Source organism: Lupinus angustifolius, chromosome LG15, assembly GCF_001865875.1.
Source record: "Lupinus angustifolius cultivar Tanjil chromosome LG15, LupAngTanjil_v1.0, whole genome shotgun sequence".
Taxonomy (NCBI): Eukaryota; Viridiplantae; Streptophyta; class Magnoliopsida; order Fabales; family Fabaceae; genus Lupinus; species Lupinus angustifolius.
Genome location: NC_032023.1, coordinates 2482844 through 2504611, shown reverse-complemented (window position 1 = coordinate 2504611; position 21768 = coordinate 2482844). Strand labels below are relative to the sequence as shown.

General features: G+C 33.3%; 1 protein-coding gene across 1 annotated transcript in view; it reads left to right on the top strand.

The window, feature by feature from the left end:
* Positions 5689-21768, top strand: part of LOC109328234 (vacuolar protein sorting-associated protein 54, chloroplastic) — a 20252-nt gene continuing 4172 nt past the window's right edge. Inside the window, exons 1-15 of the mRNA XM_019561600.1 lie at positions 5689-6615; positions 7901-7963; positions 8203-8282; positions 9964-10081; positions 11357-11431; positions 12407-12563; positions 12692-12780; positions 14326-14582; positions 15974-16145; positions 16233-16316; positions 16391-16782; positions 17640-17793; positions 19040-19121; positions 19242-19321; positions 20048-20212. Of these exons, the coding sequence (XP_019417145.1) occupies positions 5812-6615; positions 7901-7963; positions 8203-8282; positions 9964-10081; positions 11357-11431; positions 12407-12563; positions 12692-12780; positions 14326-14582; positions 15974-16145; positions 16233-16316; positions 16391-16782; positions 17640-17793; positions 19040-19121; positions 19242-19321; positions 20048-20212 (2772 nt within the window). The 5' untranslated portion in view covers positions 5689-5811. The remainder of the gene's footprint in view (positions 6616-7900; positions 7964-8202; positions 8283-9963; positions 10082-11356; positions 11432-12406; positions 12564-12691; positions 12781-14325; positions 14583-15973; positions 16146-16232; positions 16317-16390; positions 16783-17639; positions 17794-19039; positions 19122-19241; positions 19322-20047; positions 20213-21768) is intronic.

Below are 21768 nucleotides of genomic sequence, written 5' to 3'. Positions count from 1 at the left end.
ATACATATAATTCTTAGAACAGTTATTCGAGCAATATTATATATGAATAATCATGACATCTTCATACATAAACATAATCTAACATAATTCGGCATAAGAAACATACTTAATCCAAACAAAACAGACAAATGAGTAAGTACAAGTTTTCTTAATACCCAAGATAACTCCAAACTTGTGAGGGAGTTTGGAGGTCCTGAAGCATATTCGAACAACACTGTGTCACAATGTTTTCTCCCTCACCTGAGTGTGTCGCGCTGATTGTTTCCTCAATTCCAGGTGAGCTTAATTCGTCGGGTCTCTTCTCGAACTCTTCATCACACTGTTAGATATCAGTGGCAGAATACACCTAGAAAGGGGGGTTGAATAGGTGCGGTGGAGCTCAAGTTCCACTTTTCTGGTTTTAACACACTTGCTGAAAAATGCACAGTTAATCGTTTAACCAGTGGGCTTAATCGATGAAATCTAAACAGAACCAGAATGATCAAAACAACAACTTGCACGGTTATTAACAAACACACAAATAGATATACAACATATACTTTTGTGTAAGATTAACAATAATATAGCAAGGACCAAGTATGAAAAAATATTAGCTCCAAACACGCGTTAAAACATCTTGAAATATAAAAGAGAAAATGATAGAAAAGATTGTGCAAGGATTTTATCCTGGTTCGATTTGTTCTCCACTGCAAAACTACATTCAGTCATCCCCTCTCATTTGGGAGATTTTCCTTCTTCACTATAGAACACAATGTACGTCACATACACGCTTCCAAATACAAAACTTGAACGCTCCCTTCTTGGAACCCAAAGAACTTCGTCACCCTTGGTTTGACCTTTCCCAAAACCACCTCTCAAGAAAACCTTTCTTACACGATTCGGCCCCAGTGAAGGTATCACTCTTTATCCCAAGACCTCCAAGTCTTTATGTGAAGAACACCTTACCTAACCGCAGCTAGGATTTTCCCAATCCATGAATACAAAACTTTGAGTTACTAATGAGTACTTAATACTCGGATATTACAATAAGAATCAAAGCCTAAAACCTAAGCAAGAACTCACAAGACGTCCTAGTCTAATATGAATGTTTATGCATGAGGTTTCTGAAAATATGCAATCTTTAAAGAACTATCTTTTTCTTTTCAAGAAACACAAGAATGATGCAAGAAAGCTTTTCAAAGAATCATGCAATATGAATATGAAAACTAAAGCCTTAACATGATCTAATCTTTCTCCTAATTCAATACTCTATAACAGTTTCTAACAATGATGATCTATATTTTTTCTCTATGTGTTTCTCTACATAGTCGTTTATACAATTAACCAATATTGATACAAAACAGATTTTGACTCTAATTCACTAATATGGTTAGATTTAGATTATGAGATAAATAAAAATGGAAAGATAGAAGAACTAAGTCTAATTTTTCCCTGATATGAAGAAAATAGATGTACCACCAGTGTATTATTGGAAGCAACATTTTTAAGAATAAACTACAATAGTAGAAATGCAAAACAAATGAACGAATAAATAATGTAAATTTTTTATAAAGGAAATTTAGTGTGCCAAAAACTAAAATTTACACTAAATACAAAGTTTGCAATATAAAAATAAGGAAATAGAGGCCAAACACTATCAATGTGTCATATAAATGTCACCTAATACTACAATTATAAGTATACAAGCAATGATTATTGGTCAATATTTAGAAAGTAACATATTATATATAAGAAGACACCAAAAATGACAACTATAGAGTATAGACTATAGCTTTATAAAAGATAAAAAACTCCAGTAGAGAGATTAGATAACATAGAAGTATAGGGCACAGATTATTAAGAATAAAAACCTAAGTATAAATTTAGAAAATATTAAAATGATAAAAAATGGAAAATATAACTTAAATTGTTGATTAAAACAATTATTTTATTCTAAAAAGTAAAAAAATAAAAAACAAAGTTATTACTTTAACATTCCAATTAAAAATTTAACAATATAATATCATAATTATAATCAAAATTTTATTCTGCAATATATGTTTAATCAATATAACATTACATTATATTTATAATTAATAACATACCATTACTCCTTAACAACATAACATTATATTTATAAATTAACATGCTATTACACTTTTGAATTAAAAATATAACATCACATGTAATTATATATATAATATCAAAATTCAAAAATTGCAACTCTGGGTATCTCATTGAACAAACTCATTCAATGACGAATTTCAAATTATTCTATCCTAATTATTTATAAGTCCAAAAATATATACTTACATTCAATATGTTGCGAGTAATACCGATATTTATTATCATTCCTAGTAAAAGTCAACAAAGAAGAAGTGTGGATAATAAAAGACTGTAACCTATAATAACAATAAACTTTAATTATTTATACCCAAAACTTGAAATAACTTCTATCATGGTGTAATTTTAATTTCCTATATTGCCCTTAATATTATTTAATTTTTACAAAAAAATTATATAATCCTAAGCAATTACCACCAATACATTAATTAATCACATTAAATTAAACATTATCATAAACACAAAAATATATAATATAAAGTACACCGAAAACAACAAATACATTTTAATTCAAAAAATGAAATATATAAAAATTGAATATGTAGTATCACACAATATTCGTCGGCAGGCACGAAGTGCCTGTACACACTAGTAAAAATAATGCAAATTTAGAGAGATGTAGATTGTCTAAAGTATCAATAGCAACAAATCCAAGTTAATTAAAATTAAAACTCATAACACCAATCTGATAAAAAAATAAAATTATATCTTAAAATAATTAATTAAAGGTGCAATATGAGGATAGTACTAGCTATAGTAAAACCAAGTTAGAAAAAAATTATTCAATTGGAACTAATGTATAGCAATTTAGAAATGAAGGAAGAATGAAAAACACCTTTAACAATAATAGGATTTAATACAAAAGTTATTCTAACTATAAAAATATGGTTATATGAAGAGGTAGTTAATAATAAAATAAAACTAATATATTAGGATCTAGATTTTGTTAATGAATGCAAGACCATATAAAATTCAACAAAATAAGAATTTTGTTATTTATAAATTCCCAAACAATAATACTACAAAGATATAAGCTAGACAAATAATAAAATTATACTACATATTTCTCAAAATTGATTATGAAAATATAAAGCAATAAAGTATCATGTATTAGTAGACATAACGGAATATAACAAATGCAAAATGCAATATTTCTATCTCGGAAATTATGAGAAAAACTAAGAAAATAAGCCACTAAGAATAACTATTATGTGATAAGAAATAAATATTAAAAAAAATTAGGAACAACAAATATACATATCCAAATAGGAAAATATAAATTAAGAATCTATGTGTTATCCCAATACGAATTAAAAATCAATATGTACCAATATGAATTAATAATTAATACTATACCAATTTAATAAGAACACATTGCGGTATATTATTAGTATTAGTTGCCTACAAAATTATATATTATTATAAATAAATAATAAAATATTAATGTTAACAACACCAACAAACAGAGTATTAAGAATAAGATTAACTACACCTTATATGAGAAAATATTAAAATTTTCATAAGAAACATAATACATATGAAGTTCAGTTTTAAACAAACAATAAATCTACATAACTAAAATTATACTTGGCAACTATATCTATTATGAGAACCAAAAAACAATAGAATACAAATTAGAAGAAAATCTTAGTGATAACCCATTGATTAATTGAGAAAAAAATCAAGTCTTATATCAAACATAGTGGATAAAAAGGAGGGAAATCAAGATTGGTTATTAAATATAAAAAATTAAACAAATTAGCTATGAGAAAAATATATTCTACACCTAACATATAGGGCTGTTCAATTTAATAAAATGAAAAGGATATAACAACACCTAATTCTTAAATGGATCTGCTTTAATTTATGTTAATAAATAAAATATCTATCACCGAAAAGGTTAGAATACGTTTGTTTAGTAATGTAAAACCTTACTGGATTCTCAAAGTTAAAAGTTCGATTCTTGAAAGAAATATTTGTTAGGAGAGATAACCACAAACTCCAAAAGAGATTCTTTAACTCGATGATACCAATGAAAATAAAACATGCATATATCTGGCAATATCATTGAAGTGTCAATCATACAGAACTCTGTCCATTTTCATGCATAAATCCTTTTATTGCATAACTTATAATTGTTGTCTAGAGCCTTCACCGATTTCTAAGATTTATGACTTACTTATAAAACTCGCAGTATATAAGTTTAATAAGGAGTTGAACATAAAATGCTTAAAAGTACAGAACATAGAACAAGAGATGATCCTTAAACTATTACTGTATATTATAATATATAATTTAATATATATAATTCAATGTGTAATTATATATTAATATAATATATAATTTTATTTACTATAATATAATTAAATATAAGAAGCAATAGTGAATTATTTAAATATATGGAAATTGTGTTAGTACAATTATTTTATTGTCCATTTAACTTGGTTTGACAAGGAGCAATTATAATTAAAAGAAAAAAAGAAAAAAGTTTATAAGATATTCCATTGATATAGAGTTATAGATTATTAGCATTTAGACATATACATATATGTATACAAAAATTAACACCATGTCTTGATACTAAGTGGTGGTAACTACATCGATGCATATATTTTATTATAAATTATGCCTGTTACAAAATATTGAACTTAAGTCTCTTTTAATCACAATATATATAATTTTCTTACCTTTCATCTTCTTCTATAAATTATAAATTACACTAATCTCTATAAGTTTTACCTTCCATACTGAGTCTTTCAACCATTTTTTACCTACATGTATAAACCACCTACCATGTTTTAATTATAATTTAATGTGCATTAATTTAAATCAAATTTAATACAAAATCATTAATTTTTATTTAAAATTAATTTTTAATGGAATTGAAAAAAATATTGATTTTTCAACCTTAATAATAATATATTATATTTTTATATATAATTTCACCATTATGTGGTTTAATTAGTGAACCACCGATTGAACCGCTATACTACTATACCAGTACCCTAACTGGTTTGATAACCAATACGGTATTAACAACACTGCTTCCATCTCATAGCCGAATTAAGAGAAAAAATAAATTAATATATTTATAAAAATGTTTATAAAATCTTCAATTTGGCTCCATAAAAAACTAAAGCACAAACGAAATAAAGAAAAATATGTATATATTGACAATATAAAATTTTTATACACTATCAATTTATTATTTATTATTCATTTTTAGTTATTATTAAATTTTTAAAAAAATAATGCAAATAAATAATGAAATAGAAGAAGACTTATATGAGTACATATCTATACAAAAATAACCAATAGATGATTGACAACACATTAAAAATTCAATTATAATTAAAATTTATTACTAAATGATATCACTTAAAAATATAAATTTATCACATTCTGCATAAGTGATACTCATCATATATAAAATCCTTACCCTGAATAAAATAATAGATAGAAAATGGAGAGGTAAAGATTTTAACGTTCCCGGTTTGAAATCCAATCTGAACCGGGTTGAACCATCGGCTTTCTCTTTCCCATTACAAAGTATTCTTTTTTCCGGTAACACTCTCTTTCTCTCTTTCTCTCTTTCTCTCTCAGATCCCAACCTCCATTTCCATTGAAAACAAAATCAAATCACTCCTCACACTTTTCTCACTCACAATTCCAATTCCAATTCCAATTCAAATTCATTTGAATCCAACCATGGATTCATCACCAACCACACATTCTTCATCATCACCTTCTTTCTCTTCCTTCATTCACCGAACCTCTTCTTCTTCTTCTTCTCCTCTCTCCAAATCTAACTCCGACGCTATTCAAAGCCTCTCTTCAATCCTCAACAACCCTCACGCCTCCGATCCCAACGCCTCCTGGGTCACCTGGTGGTCCTCCTCCGCCGCCCTCGCTCCTCCCGATTTCAACCCTATCACCGCCAAACCTACCTCCGAAATCACCCGATCCGACTTCGATTCCTTTCTTTCTCCCATTTCTGAACCCTATCATCGATTCCAAGACATTCGGAACCACGAGACCAAGGAGATCGACGATGCTGGCCAAAACGGCGTCGTTTCGGGGCAGGGAGAGGCCTTAGTTGCGTGCCTACGTGAGGTTCCGTCGCTTTATTTTAAGGAGGATTTTCGGCTTGAGGACGGTGGGACGTTTCGGGCGGCGTGTCCGTTTTCCAATGTTTCGGAGAATCTAGCGCTGCAGGAGAAGCTGTCGCATTACTTGGATGTGGTGGAATTGCATTTGGTGAAGGAGATCTCGCTTCGGTCGAGCTCGTTCTTTGAGGCGCAGGGGCAGTTACAGGATTTGAATGCTAAGATCGTGGAAGGTTGTAGCAGGATTCGCGAATTGAAGGAGACGATCCGGCTCTTGGATTCGGATTTGGTTGAGAATGCAAGGCAGATTCAGGAGCTCAATGGCACTAGGACTAACCTCTTGGTGCTTCAGCAGAAATTGAGGCTTATATTATATGTTAATCAAGCCGTGTCTGCACTCAAATTGGTACGTTTGTTGGTTTTCTTGTTTGATTTTGATTTTTTAATTCTGAATTTACACTATAAATTTGTGCGATAATCGGTTGTTATTGCTGTTATTGTGTAGCTTTAGCTGTTAGACTAAGATGCTATTGTTAGAGTTGAGACTCGAGTGGCTTCCCTGGCATCTTTGTTCTGTGATTTATAGACAAAAAATATTCTGAAATTATTGTAATATCTAAATTGTTAATGTATCAGCATCAGATACTACAATAATTTTAGATATTTTTTATCTATAAATCATTCAATTATTTTATGCATTTTTGTCATATCACTCATCAATGTATCTGTATTCTATACCCGTGCTTCTGATAGGGTTGAGAAGCAAGGTGTGCAAGTGGAGATACTTATTGTTGTACTGAGGCTCACCATATATATTTTTTGATGAGGGATTTTTGTTAGGAAAAAGTAAGTAGTGGAGTGGTTGAAATTAAGATGTCTTAGAAGAAACATGAAGTCAAATAAATAATAAACCATCTGGAAAAGACTAATAAACTAAAAAAGGGTTGTTAATGTCTCTTTGTATATATCAAATATACCCATATCAGTGTGAAAGTCCTTGTATTTTTGCTGCCATCAGTTATTATTGCAGCGGCTGTGTGGCTTTAGCTGTTAGAGGCTTCTGGTGTTTTATGAAATTAAGAAGATACTCTTGTTACAGTTAGGGTAGAGTGCCTTCTCTGGCATGGTGCTGTGAACATAGCTTAAAAGTTATACTATAGGATTATGAAGATTTAGATGATATTTCTATGATGTGCTATTATTGTTTAGTTTTGGAATTTGAACTTGAGTATAACATTAGATGATTTACAAGATAGGTTTCCCCGAGAACTCATTATGTCTTATTGATTCTCCTTGGTCATTTTTATGTAGTTATGTGTTTCTGTTGGAAATAGAATAAGAATTAAGAAAAAAAGTATTCTAATCAAAATGAAGCTTATTCTTTATTGATGTTCATGTTTCCTTCAACTACAGAAATTCCTAAATGATAAAGGGAAGAAAAAACCTAAAAATAAGGAATGAGTGATCTGATAACAACTTAATCAAGTCCATACCTTATTGCTTACAATTTTTTTTAGCAAAGCATAATTTTAGAAAACACCTAAGTGATCAGATTTCAACAGCTGGGACATATTCTTAACAGTTTCCTTTAACTGATAATTATCAGTTTGAAGTACTCGTTCATATTTATGCATTGCTGTTATTGGTTACTGGAAAACCTGTTTAAGTTGATATATTTTGCTGTGATACAGCTTGTTGCATCTGCAGATTGTGCTGGAGCATTGGATGTAACTGACGATCTGCAACATTTACTGGTATTGTGTAATCAGTATATGAATCTATTTTCTTGATCACAGGTTTAGCCTTTTGTATCAGTACACCCCTTGTTCCCACCCCAACTAGACACCCCGCCCTTTTTACTCATATTTTATGAGCATTGCTTAGCTGATATCGATTCCCGTGTTGAAAATTGGTAGTTTTCTACTTATCTTCAAAGTCTGTTTCCAACATAGCATTTTTATTCTGATTTTAGCAATGCATTTCTGTTTTGTAGGATGGAGATGAGCTCACTGGTCTGCATTGCTTTCGTCATCTTAGAGATCATGTTATAGGCTTTATAGAGGCCATAAACAGGTACACCTTTAGTGCTGTCCTGATCTATCAAAGTGATGTATTGCTTTTTAGAGTGTTTATTCCTTTAACCTGCATCAAAAATTCATCTGAGAGTGCTTTAGAATCATTATCTTATTTTTTGAGAACCGAGTAATGATTGGTAAAGAATATGGTCAAACTATAATAGTTAAGAGTGAATATGCACTCTGCTGATTCTTGGATGTGTTGAGATAATGTTCAGAGCTTGCCTTTGGCTTATCTGCAAAATCTCTTATTTTTAGTATTATTTTTAAGAAATAAGATTTTTGTTAGGGAAGAAAGTTCAGTAGTAGAAATGAAATTTTAATAGAAAAAGATAGTAGGGGAGTAGAGCAGTTAAAAATTAAGATATCATCTTAAAGAAAACACGAAATCAGAAATAAACCAGCAGAAAGAGGTAAACTAAACAAGGGCTACCTGCCAAATCTCTCTTTCTATTTATCAAATAAATCCCTTCTTGAAAGTCATTGAAGCACCATATGGAAGCCCACTTATTGCTTTATCCCATAGAAAATGCAGAAGTAGTGAATTTTAAATTTAGCATTTACTAACAGCCATAATTTTTCTCATTGCTAAGGTTTTTGGCTTATAGGTTTTGAAGAATAGGTACGTGAGAATGCCGAAATGTTGGTTAAGGGTGGGTCTTGTTTTATTGGTGTATGGTAGATTGGTGTAAAAGCCATCTTGGTGATTATTTGGGTTGGTTTGCCCATAGAAAACACATCTCAATTTGTTTGAATTGGTTAGAAAGAAAAGAGAGACATAGAAAAAGAGGGAAATGTATATTCTAGTCATTATTAGATAACGAGTGCATACATTTAGGAATATTTTTCAACCAAATCACTTACAACATAAAGAAACATGTTGAGGTAAGATAATCTCGATAACCAAAATTTGAAAATAATCAGATTTTTTATTATCTTCGTAGCCTACTTTGAGTAGCTTAAGATTATAACAAGGTGCTGTGATAGATGAGAGAAAAACATGATAATAATTTCAGAATATGACACTTCTTCCGAGGTTGTGGTAGTATATACTCTAAAAAAAGATACGTTTTATAGAGAAACCAAGTACATAAATATTTTGGTTCCTTCAGTGCACCATTTCCTAATAAAACTCATACTTCTTTGGGTTTCTCATCCTTAGTCCTTAGGGCTGAGTAAACCCAAAAAAATGTAGGCTGATATGAAGGCAACTGAAGTTGTTGTTTCCAGTGTAACAAAGATTCTTCAGTGTGAGACTCGGAGTGATGGAGTCAATTGATTTGCTTGTCCCTTTTTCTTTCTGATTTTAATGAAAGAAGGTAGATAATATGATTTCTTGTGGCTTGGGAAAGGAATTATTAAGAAAGAAGCAAATGCAGGAGTTGATGCCCATATTTGCACCCTCACCTTTAAATTTATTTTTAATTAGTCAGTTACTTCATTTATTCTTGTTCCAACCTGTTTTTTTGGTGAACTAATTCCATTCCTAGTTTCTTGTTTTAAAATGTTTTAATCTTTTACTTATTTCAGACATGTTTTTCTTGTTCATCACTACCTTTTAAATCTTAATTTCCAAGTTTTGGAAATGATATATTGCTAATTAGGTATGGTTTTGAAAGAAAAGACCGAAGTTATATTGCTTAATAGATTTTTTGTAATGTAGTCTATTATTTTTGTAGCATTCTTTCAGCAGAGTTTGTTCGTGCTTCCATACATGATGCTGCAGAAACAGATGCAATAATTTTATCCAAAGCTAAAGCAAGGGCTTCCCTTCCAATGAATGGAAAGGATGACGAAGTAAGATCGTGTCTTCAATTGCTTTTATCTCTAACACCGTAGTTTTTTTTTTCATTTCCAATTAATCCTATGCTGGAAACAGTTGAAGTTTTTACCACTAAGTTTAAGAGGTGCTACTACTGTCCCTACAAGGGTTCATCTTGTTCGTAGTTGCAGTCAATATATGGGCAAATGAGTGTGCTTTATTGTCACTGGGCCAATAGACTCTAGATTTAACATTACCTGATGGATATCATCTATCTGTTAGCATTACAAAAGAAAAAAGTGTAAATTTATATTTGTAATTGCATGAAACCCTCAACCTTTATCCTTCATAAACATTGCCCGCCCAGTGGGTTGTTGCTTTACGTAGATACTGTTTTTATCTCTTTGCCTTTCTAAATAAGAGGTATAAGGAAAGATGTATCTTTGGGATGAGGGTGAGAAAAATCCACCATTTTAGCTGTTTTTTCTCCTTGTTTTCTAACCTTTTCATCATTTCGCCCACCCCATACCATTTGAACAAAATGGTCTTGGAGCAGCAGCCTCTCATCCCATATGACCAAAACACAGCTCTCCATCCATCTCTTTGATTTTCTCGATGACTTGGTACTGTTTTCAACGAAGTTGTGTTATTTCCCGAGAAGTGGAGTTTTGGGGTTCTCTTCTCTGTGATTATTTCCAGCTAAACTTGTTTTCTACTGTTCTGAAAGTCTGAAACCTTGCAATTGTCTTCACTCATCACCCACTTGGATTTGACCCTTCCTAAATTGTGTATTTTTCTATTTTTTAATATTTATACGAGTATAGTATAAATTACTTAATTTTTTTCTCTAAATGTCCGGATTGCATGGCCATCATGACAACCGCTACCCTGCTATAGCGTTTTTGGTGTTGGCTGCCTTGTCAGCTATCTGGGATTGGCTACGTAGCGCACTTGAATCCCAAGTCCAAAATCTCCTATTTGGGTTTGAATGTAGATGAGTAGAATCAAGTAAAAATATTAGATCTAAAGAATGAATGAAGTAAAATTCGAAGGGTAAAGTAAGCTTTTATTGATCCTTAATGCCTTAATTGTCACACAGTGCGGAATCTTTTGAGTTCTCTGTTTTGATATAGTCCAAGGTTTGAGCTCAATCTCAAAGTCTAAATTGATTAAGTTGTATGATTACTTTGTGCACTTACTTAATATTACTTTTGCTTACACATGCTCGTTATTTCTTTAAAAATGGGTGATATTTTGAAGTTTTGAGGATGCAGTTTGTGACCTAACCTCTGGATCTGATTCATAACCAGGTAACATTGCAAGAAGAAGACACCGCTAATTTCAAAGACCGTCTTCTTCCTACCGTACTTGGATTGCTTAGAACAGTGAGTAATTATCTGTATTTATTCTTTAGAAAATTATTGCTTGTTAAATTTTTTCGGTGTTTGATGAGCAATTTTTAGTCAGATCAGTGTAGTGATCATATCCTTTTTTGTTTTGTATTTTTGAGGATATGCTTTCCCTTCTCCTTTCACCATGATTTGTAAAGATTTGGTTTTCAGAAGGTAGTAAACATATAAATGTGAAAAATGAAAGGGAAAAAAACGTTGTATCAGATCACATGTCAGTATGTCACACAGAAGGTTTCTAAACTAGAGTACACAAACAATTTCTTGAAACTCAACCTTAATGTATCCCATTGATTCCAATCTGCAAGAACTACTTTCTTTTCTAATAAAATAAGGTATCTTAAGCAGAATATAATATATCTTAAGCAGAACCTGAGAACCTCCAAGTGGCTGAGGTAGTTTTGGTATGTTGGTTATTTAATATTTGTGGAATTGAAAATAAAATACACAACACAATTGCAGTGAGTTATTTATGCAACAGTTTGTTGTTTCTTATACCATCTACACTCCCAGCTTTGTGATTAAAATTTTGAGTGTTGGATTATTGGATTGTTGTCAAGGTTCACACATAGAGCGTAGGAATTCGAGTTACTTTCAAGACACCATATATTTTCCAATTAGAAATAATTCATACCCTGTTCATTAAGATAATTATATACTTTTCAGCTGTTGCATCAGAGAAGCACGATTTCAAGTACCTGTAGCTTTTTCATGGTTACAATCTTCTTTATCTTTGAATTGAAGGCACATGAGTGTCTTCACTTTTCATATTGAAGTTGTCTGATTAAATGATAAAAGAAAACCAGACTGTTTATATTGACTTGATAAGAAGGGGTCAGAAATCAAGTAGAATGGGAGGGCATGTTATCTGATGAAAAAAAAGTACCTTCACCTGAAAATTGGTTTTCCGGGATTCAACTTAATTTGGTTAATTGTTTCCCTTGTTTTCAGGCTAAACTTCCCTCTGTTCTTAGGATCTATCGAGATACGCTAACCGCTGATATGAAGAGTGCCATTAAGACAGCTGTGGCTGAGTTGCTTCCGGTTCTTGCTGCTCGAGGTTCAGATTTAGAGTTCTTTTCTGGTGACAAAGCTGTAGATGCAGATGGTGAGAGTTTCTTTCATTTCACATAAATGTCTGACTATCAAGACATAGTCTCTTGCATATTTTTCTACCATTGTGTTTTCATTTGATCCGTTCTACTTTCTAATTTGTAATGCTAAATAATGATGCAGGTGGAGGTGCATCACTCGCTAGCAAGTTGAGGAGCCTGTCATCTGATTGCTTTGTGCATCTTCTGAGTGCTATTTTCATGATAGTACAGGTAATTTGTACTCGACCATTTTTGTGCCCATCTAGCCTAGATTTCTTGCATCTTTTGAAATGCTTTAGTTTTAATAATGTGGATGATGTTTATTTCTGATATATTGATATCTTGTCTTTGCTGAAAAGTATATGCGACATGTTATGGACATAATCTGCAGTGTAACAAAAAATTAAGTGTCCCCATTCTTGTTGAAGTGTCCTGCCAGTTATGGAAGGACATATTTTGTGTCAGGGGGTACTCTTGTCCCCTTGTTTAGCATTGGGTTTGTTCGCCTATTTTATGACAGTTTCTTTCTCTTATGCTTAAAGTATGTCAAATGGAGGCATATATTTTGTGGTGATGTGCGGTCCCCTACTTTAGGATAGGGTTATGTTTGTGTCCTCTCTTTGATATTCATCTAAGGGGTGTTTCAGTATGCCATTTAAAACTATATTGAGGCTTGGCTGTTTTGCTACATGTTTTACTTGTGATCAGATTATATACAACTATATGGAGGATTCCTTATTCTACGTATAGTTGTACTACCTCTCTTTTCTTTCTTTCTATTAATTATTTTATGATGATAAAATTCTAGATTCTTAAGATCTAGAAGATCATTCAGCCTGGCAATATGAAATTATGTATCTTAGTGCAGGTTCCGTATCTTTTTAGTTGAAGTTAAGGCTATGCAGTAACTTGCTTTCTGTGCAATAGTGAATACATGAATCTTGAAAGACATTTTTTTCCATTTTATAACTGATGATACTGACTAAAGTTCCATAAATGATCAAAATCAGAGCTACTTAGACTTATAATGTAACACTGATGCCTATCAAAGCTCGACCATTTAGTAGTTTTTTCTCCTGATAGAGGAAATGCATATCCCTGTCTTCCCAAATTATGCTCTGTCCTTGTTTCTCAATTACTGACTATTTTTCTTGAAAATGCAAAAAGTATTTATATATGGGGAAAGGGATTTAGTGGTGCTGAATTTCTGCATATGCTCATTAAATAAAAAAGTTGTGGGATGGGGTACTGAATACCATTATAAATTTCTCAGAATACTTTGAAGTTAGGATCAACTTAAGTTAATAGTTTTACAAGTCTGATTTATCAAGTTACAGAAAAAGTGGAAATTCTTAGGAAAAAAGATGGATTGTACACCTTCATAATTATGTATAGGAGTGCTATGTATTGAAGATGGATTGTACACCTTCATAATTTTTGGTACAAATAGTTATGTTAATTTAAAACCACAATAAGTGTGTATTTTTTCATGCTTGTGTTGTTATTAACAAATAGATTACTCAAAGACATGTACATGAACTGAAATGCTCTCTGGTATGGTAATTCTGTCATTTTCCATTATGAAGTTGTGGCATTGCTCAACATTATAATATATTTAAACACTTGTGACTCGGAGGTTATGAGTTTAATTTTTGAAAATAGCCTCTTGCCTACGAGGGTAAGACTGCATACATTTATCCTCCTTAGACCCCACCAGGTGGGAGCCTGGTGCACTGGGCTGCTGTAATAAGATTGTTTTCCTTTTAGTGATTGCAGGCACATTTAGTGCGGGCTTCTGAAGTGAAAAAGGCCATTGAATGGATTTTGAGCAACTTTGATGGCCATTATGCTGCTGATTCAGTTTTCCCTACAATTTCTCATGGTTCTGCAGTCTCAGAAATATCCCAAGAAAGTGAGGTTCATGGTACTGCATTTCTACCGTATTCACCTCAGCGGAGTGTTGCCAAGGGTCCTACTTTTCAAGGAAAAGCAATTGATGCCACGAGCTCCTCTAACATGTCAAAGAATTTCAGGTTGTCTGGTCTCTTAGTTCTCATATACTTTTAGGGGTAACTTTTGAAAACATATAAGAATGAGAGGTGTTAATGAGTTTGTTTATCATCCTTGGCCGAGCTATTTTTCAGCAGGATTTCCCTTACAATATCATCATCATAGTAGATTTCCAAATTTATTTGGTTTTTATATTAAAAACAAACAATTCGTGACTGGAGCTAATTTTTCTTGCAATTATCATTTTTGGTCCTCGTTGTTTGTTAATTGCTGTTGTCAAATTCAGAATCACCTGAATAATTCATCATGGAAATAAAAGTAAGTCGGAAGAAATTGTTGTGTCCCTGGAGTTGGGTTTGTATTTTTGAAATTTGTTTAAATTAGCAGATTTATGTGGTGAAAATTTTCTAGAATTGATAAACATGTTACTGTGATGAGAAAGTTTCTTCTTTTTTGTAAACAATTTCTTTTTTCCCCTTGAAGTTTGATTATTCATTTAATGATGACAAGTTTTGATGTGAACTATTCATTTCTAGATTCGAAATTTGTAGGCATTCATTTTAATCATCTGAACACCATGTGTAGAACTATCCTGTAATCTGAAAATCTCTGCTGTCAAATACAGAATTGGGAAAAGGAGTGAGATAAATAAGCAATAAAAAACAATTTGTGCTGGAATATTTAATAATACCCTCTTTTTCTCTGTTGGTGTCGTTCAATCCATGTAGCCGACCCCACCTAGTGGGATTTAAGGTTTGGTTGTTGTTGTTGTACCCCGTTTTCCTTCATTGGTGATTACTCGTGGCTATGGCACAAGAGAACATCAATGATATGAATAACCTCTTTCCCAGCAAGAGTAAAACTACCTATAGTTTACAAGTTAAATCTGTTTGTAAATGTTCACTTGTCGCGAACTTTTTTGTTATATTCACTCCCTCTGTTCGCTTGTGAAAGTTGTGATATATAACACACAAATTACCTCATCACAAAGGGGATTAAGTTGAATCGTTTGCAGCGGTATTAGAATTCTTACTACATTTTATAGAGTATTTATTTTACTAGGCCAGAGTAATAGCTTTCGTCACCTCAACACTATCACGTTAGTATGCATGCTGATTCTATCATCAAATGTTTTTTCTTCTTATTTAGTCCTCGCGTATTCATTTTTCTGGCTTGGGGGCTACCAGGACCCATTTCAAGTGCTGAAAACAAATAGCTCTTTTATTTTGTCTTGTTAAGAAATGAGAACAATGGAGGTCGAGAATGTTATTTGGAATCCACTGGCTACTTTTAAAACCCGTAGACAGATAGACTAAGATAGAACATGTTTCTGATCTTGCTTCTTGTGATAACCTTTGAGTTCTAGTTGCTGTCAAATTTGTTTGATGTTCTCAAAGTATCTGGTCCTATACAGAGCTGATGTATTGCGGGAAAATGCAGAAGCTGTCTTTGCAGCATGTGATTCTGCTCATGGAAGATGGGCGAAACTTCTTGGAGTCCGTGCAGTTCTCCATCCTAGGTTGAAATTGCAGGAGTTTCTTACGATATACAACATCTCCCAGGAGTTCATTACTGCTACGGAAAAAGTACACATTTTCATATTGATTTGAAGCTTAAGATTAAAAATGTGTGGTTTTTGTACCATTATGTAATTCCCATCCTCATATTAACAGATTGGTGGGAGATTGGGATACAGCATCCGTGGGACACTGCAGTCACAGGCCAAGGCTTTTATTGACTTTCAGCATGACTCTCGGGTTAGTTTTAGTTTTGTTGCTTCTTTCATGTGGAATCATTGTGCAACCTTATTAATAGCTGCTTCTTTGCTTAGATGTCAAAAATTAAGGCAGTGCTTGACCAAGAAACATGGGTGGAAATAGATGTGCCTGATGAATTTCAAGCTATCATCAATTTACTTTTTTCAAACGATGCATTAACTTCTGAGAACTTTAATGGTTCTGAGGATGATAATTCAACGAGTTACAATGTTCAGCCGATTGCGTACACTGGACAGTCAAATGATGAACAGAATAATTCCATTGAAGCATCCATTAGTAATGCTGCATCAGATAGATCCAAACCCCTGGATGAGTCAATGGAAAGAAATAGAGCTCATAGTAGGATTCCATCTGCACAGAGTAACCATACTGACACAAAAGACAATAAAAAATCTGTTTCTCAGGCTCTTTTGTACAAAGGTGTTGGTTATCACATGGTGAACTGGTTAGTTATCTGGAATCAACTATTTTTTTACATTATTTTTTCCATTATGTGCACCTTTGTTTTTCATGTCAGCCCCCCTCCCAAATAAGCTTGCGTAAGTACACATCTATTTTATAATAGTATTACAACATGCTCAGTTACTAATAGCAGCACTATTGGCTGCATAGGCGTAGAGTGGGTCTTTGCTGCTACCAGAGGCTAGTACTTGTGTCATTTTTCACTGTTGTGGCCAGTGTCTGCCAAGTTGCTGTGACGTGGGAGGAGTGGCCACTATTCTTCAAGAATACGCATCTGTTTCTGTTTGTTTAGGAGTTTTTGGTCTATGTACTTTTTCACATGCTGCCAGTCATTTTAGGCTAGTAAAACCTCTTCTTTCTCGCACAAACTCATTGCACAAGAGCCATAGGGTTTTTAGAGCCTTCTGTCCTGAAACACAGTTGTAGAGTCCACCCATGTATCTACAAGTTTGCAGAATTGCAGTCCACTTTGCTTTGGCAAGTTCCCAGTATTCACACTCGGTTTTAGCCACTTCACAGCAGCTTCTTGCTCTGTTTTGGCTTCTGCATTCCATGGTTCTTAGCTTATATTTCCGCCTTTTTCGTCCGAGGCCATCTCTGTTTCACTGGTTGAATATTTTTTTAGTTTTTAGCATCTATTATTTCCACACTAGAAACTATTTTTATTGCATAGTGATATAGTATTTTTGGGGATAGCCACTCTGCTTGCTATCTGGGATTAACTACTGCGAATAAATAATGCTTATGTTATTCTCAACTTGTAGTTGCCTATATGATTTTCTTTTATCCTCTTTTTGTTTAGCTGTAAGCTTGTCATTAATTTCGCTACTTTGCTTCCAGTGGCTTAATATTGCTAAAGATGCTATCTGAGTACATTGATATGAACAACCTTTTGCCATCACTATCTTCGGAAGTTGTTCACCGTGTAGTGGAAATCTTGAAATTTTTCAACACAAGAACTTGTCAACTAGTGCTTGGGGCTGGTGCTATGCAGGTACTATTAGTGTTCTCTCTGTTGTTGGTACCTTTTGGGTATAAAAACAATTTTATGTGTGCATTTGCATGTACAATAATTTTACTCTCCTGTTCTTATTTATTGGCAAGTCTTAACACCAGTGTCGACTTCTTAGCAACTGAGAGTGTGAGAAAGAGGATGATATTGAGAAACTGAATTCTGTTGTTGATAATGATTACAGTTACCTTCAGCTATTTATAGAGTATGGGTATGTGACACTTACTCAAGTTCCACGTCCTATATATATATATCCGTGTCCTTTTCTTAATGTTTTCCTAAAGCTTTTAGGTCTTCCTCTACTACTTCTTTTAACCGGATTATCCTCTATTCCATCAACTTTTTCTCATTGGAGGCTTTATGTGTGGTTGTCCATCCACCTCAAATTTCTCTTTTCTGATACATTTTTGCTCTTGTTGGCACTTCACTGCCTAACATTGAGTACAATAGTGCATCTCTGGTCTTTTAGAAATGTCAAAGGATTTTATATATCTTACTATAAAAATTTAGGTTGTACAAGGACATAAATACAATGACATTGCACATGATCCTTAGAAGATTCATGAAGCCTAATGAACCTTAGATCCTTATAAACAGTCTTGCATGTCTTTTTATGGTCTCTGTCTCCCCCTGCTCCAGGAGCAGCTGTTATTTCACACCTTACTGGGGACTTTGTCAAGTTGCAGGCAGTCTTAGATGCTGAACCATCTTAAATGACCGTCATGGTGATCTCGTTACTACCATTATCCATATTGGTAATACCCGATCATCCATCGCAACATCCAAATTTCTGTGACCATCTTTAAAACTTGATCCTTGCTCCAAATAATTGGCTATAGTTAAATAAAACTTGATGAAATTGTCTTTAAAAATTCAAATTATACATCAATTGAGATTCAAGCCTAACATGGGGAGCATATATCAGTAATTTCAGCTTGTGTACTGCCCTGCACAGTGGAATAACCCCCAGATTATGCTGGGTTTTAGAACTTATGGGTTTCTCATTTTCTATATTTTTTCATCTATTGGAATACTAGTAAAAGCATGTGCCACGACAATTAATTTAAAGACAGAACAGACCCAAAAAAATTTGTTGCTTCCCAACCTCTGTTACTCTCATATCCATCTTTTTTTTTCTTTCATGTTGGTGAACTATCTTCATTCCATTTCAATTACTTCAGCACCTTTTCATTGCTGTGGTTTCTAATTTTTCCTAAGTTCTGTGCAGGTGTCTGGTTTGAAGTCCATCACTTCTAAACACTTGGCGTTGGCAAGTCAAGTCATTAGTTTTATACATGCTATTATTCCCGGTACAAATGCATGCACTTCATGAACTTGTAAATGATGTTGTAAAAGGATATTTAGTGTGTCGGTTATATATCATTTTTATGTAGACTGACTTTAATTTTGTCCTTCCTTTCTGGAATAAGAAATTCGGCAGATTCTTTTTCTAAAGGTGCCGGAGACTAGAAAGATGTTATTGGTTGCTGAGATTGATCGAGTTGCTCAGGTAATTGCTATATATTTTTGCTACTAAAACTTCCATTCCTTTGATGGAGGGAGACTTATTCAGAATTTCAGATGTAATCTTTTTTTGGATATTTCATTTTTGAATGTTTCATTTGTTGGAACTTATTGCATCCAGTTGATCCTTTATCCTGAAACTGAATTCTGTAGCCCTCAATGATTTTTTCACGGTAAGGTTGCCTCCCTTGTGACCTGGAGGTCATGGGTTCAAATCATGGTAACAACCTCTTCGCTTTCAAGGGTAAAATTGCATACATCTACCATCCGCAGACCCCATTAGGTGGGAGTCTCGTGCATTGGGCCGCCCATTCTTTTTCTGCACATTTGCCCCTATTGTTGTTGCCGAGTTCTCTACTCTTAATTTGTAATCTTTTCTTCCTTTTCTTTCCCTGCCCTCTTTTGTTATTCTGTTTATTGTTATCTTTGCCTAACAAGTGCCTCTTCTGTATTTATCTCTGATTCACAACTTTGTGATGTGGATGTTTTTTTAGTGGATTTTGAGAAGGAACATGTGTTTTATTTTTCCTTGAGTGTCCAAGCATAATGATAAAACTTTAGTTCTTAGGGTTTGCTTTTGGTGATAATCTCTTGGGCTTGTTATTCTTTTTAGTTTCTTTTTTATGAGGATACCTTTTGTGTCTTAGTTTTATTTTCAGAATATTTCTCTTGTAACATTGATTACCATTGCATTTTTTGTGGTTTCATTCAGGATTATAAAGTTCACAGAGATGAAATACATACTAAATTAGTTCAGATTATGCGAGAAAGGTTACTAGTCCATCTACGTGGGTTGCCTCAAATTGTTGAGAGTTGGAATAGACCTGAGGATGCTGCTGATCAGCAGCCTAGTCAGTTTGCTCGGTCTCTTACAAAGGTAAATAATTACATGTAAATGATTAGTTTGCATGCATTCCGTTTCTCTATTTTTTTATCAGTGAGCATGCATTCTGTATCTCAGTTTTCTTATGGCTCATTGTTTTCATAACCTTTGTGCCTTAATCAATTATCATCATATATTAGAATAAATGACTACAATGTAATTATTGTAATTCTGTTTTTCAATTTATGTTAGTGTAGTTAGTTAGTTGGACTAGCTAACTAATAGCTTGTATAAGAAGCTACCTCACCATCTATAAATAGTGGTGTCTCACTTGTAAATTGTAATTGTAACTAACTAACTAACTAACCAAGAGTAGTCAATATATAATTTGCAAGGGAGCAATTTCATTTTCTCTTTTTCTCTCTCTCCCTCTTTATGCTCCTTCGTTCTCTCTCTCCCTGTGTGTTTCCTCTGTTTTACATGGTATCATTCGCTTCCATGGCCAACGCCGACAACGGTCCTGCTTCAATCACTCTGTGTCCACCATTGATGCCTTCTGCTGCTCCAACTCAAGCTCTTTCTCTCTCGCTCTTGCTTCTGGTTCCAATCACGAAGTTGACAGATAAGAACTATCTTATGTGGAGCCAATTGATGTTGGGGATTCTCAAGGATATTATCCTTAGAGGTGTAAAAATCGTCTCAGTTTTCTATCAACATATTATCCTTAGTTTTCCATCAACATATTATCCTTAGTTTTCCATCAGGGGCTGTAACTCTGTAAGTGTTTTTCTAAGGATGGAAAACTATACATCTCTAAGGATATTATGAGTAGTTTCCCCCCTATGATCCAGCCACTAACTCAACCAACATCAGCTCTTTCATTCTCCTCACAATCCCTTGCCTTTCCCATTATTCATAATTCTCCTATGCATCATACTTCTTCTTCACCTATAAGTTCTGGTGTATCAACTCCTACTAATCACAACATTCCTCTTCATTAATCTCTTCACTTGACATATTCTCTAATCATCCTTCTTGCTATACTCATGGAAACCGTTTTCTGTCTACTCCACCTGTCTCCATTTCTTCTCCATCAACATCTTCTAGTCACCATCCTACTCATCCTTCACATTCCATTCATTCAATGAGAACCATGTCCAAGTCATGAATCAATAAGTCCATTATTTCTAGAGGTCAGAGTTTTCCTTGCTCACACTGAACCCTCCACTGCTAAAGAGGCTCTAACTGATCTTATTTTGCAACAAGCTACGAAGGAGGAGTGTGATGGCTTCATGAATTTGGGCACATGGTCTCTTGTTCCTCTTCCTCTCAGAGTTTTTGACTTTTCTTCTCTGAATATTGACCCTCGGTTTCAAGGGGTGTATTAGAATAAAGAACTAAATGTAATTACTGTAATTCTATTTTCAATGTATTTATGTATCTTAGTGTACGCAGTTAGTTACAGTTGCTAACTATTAGCTTGTTTAAGTAGCTATCTCACCATCTATTAATAATGGTGTCTCCCTTAGTTGTTACTAACTAAGAATAATCAATACATAATTTACAAGAGAGCAGTTTCATTCTCTCTCTCTCTCTCTCTCTCTCTCTCT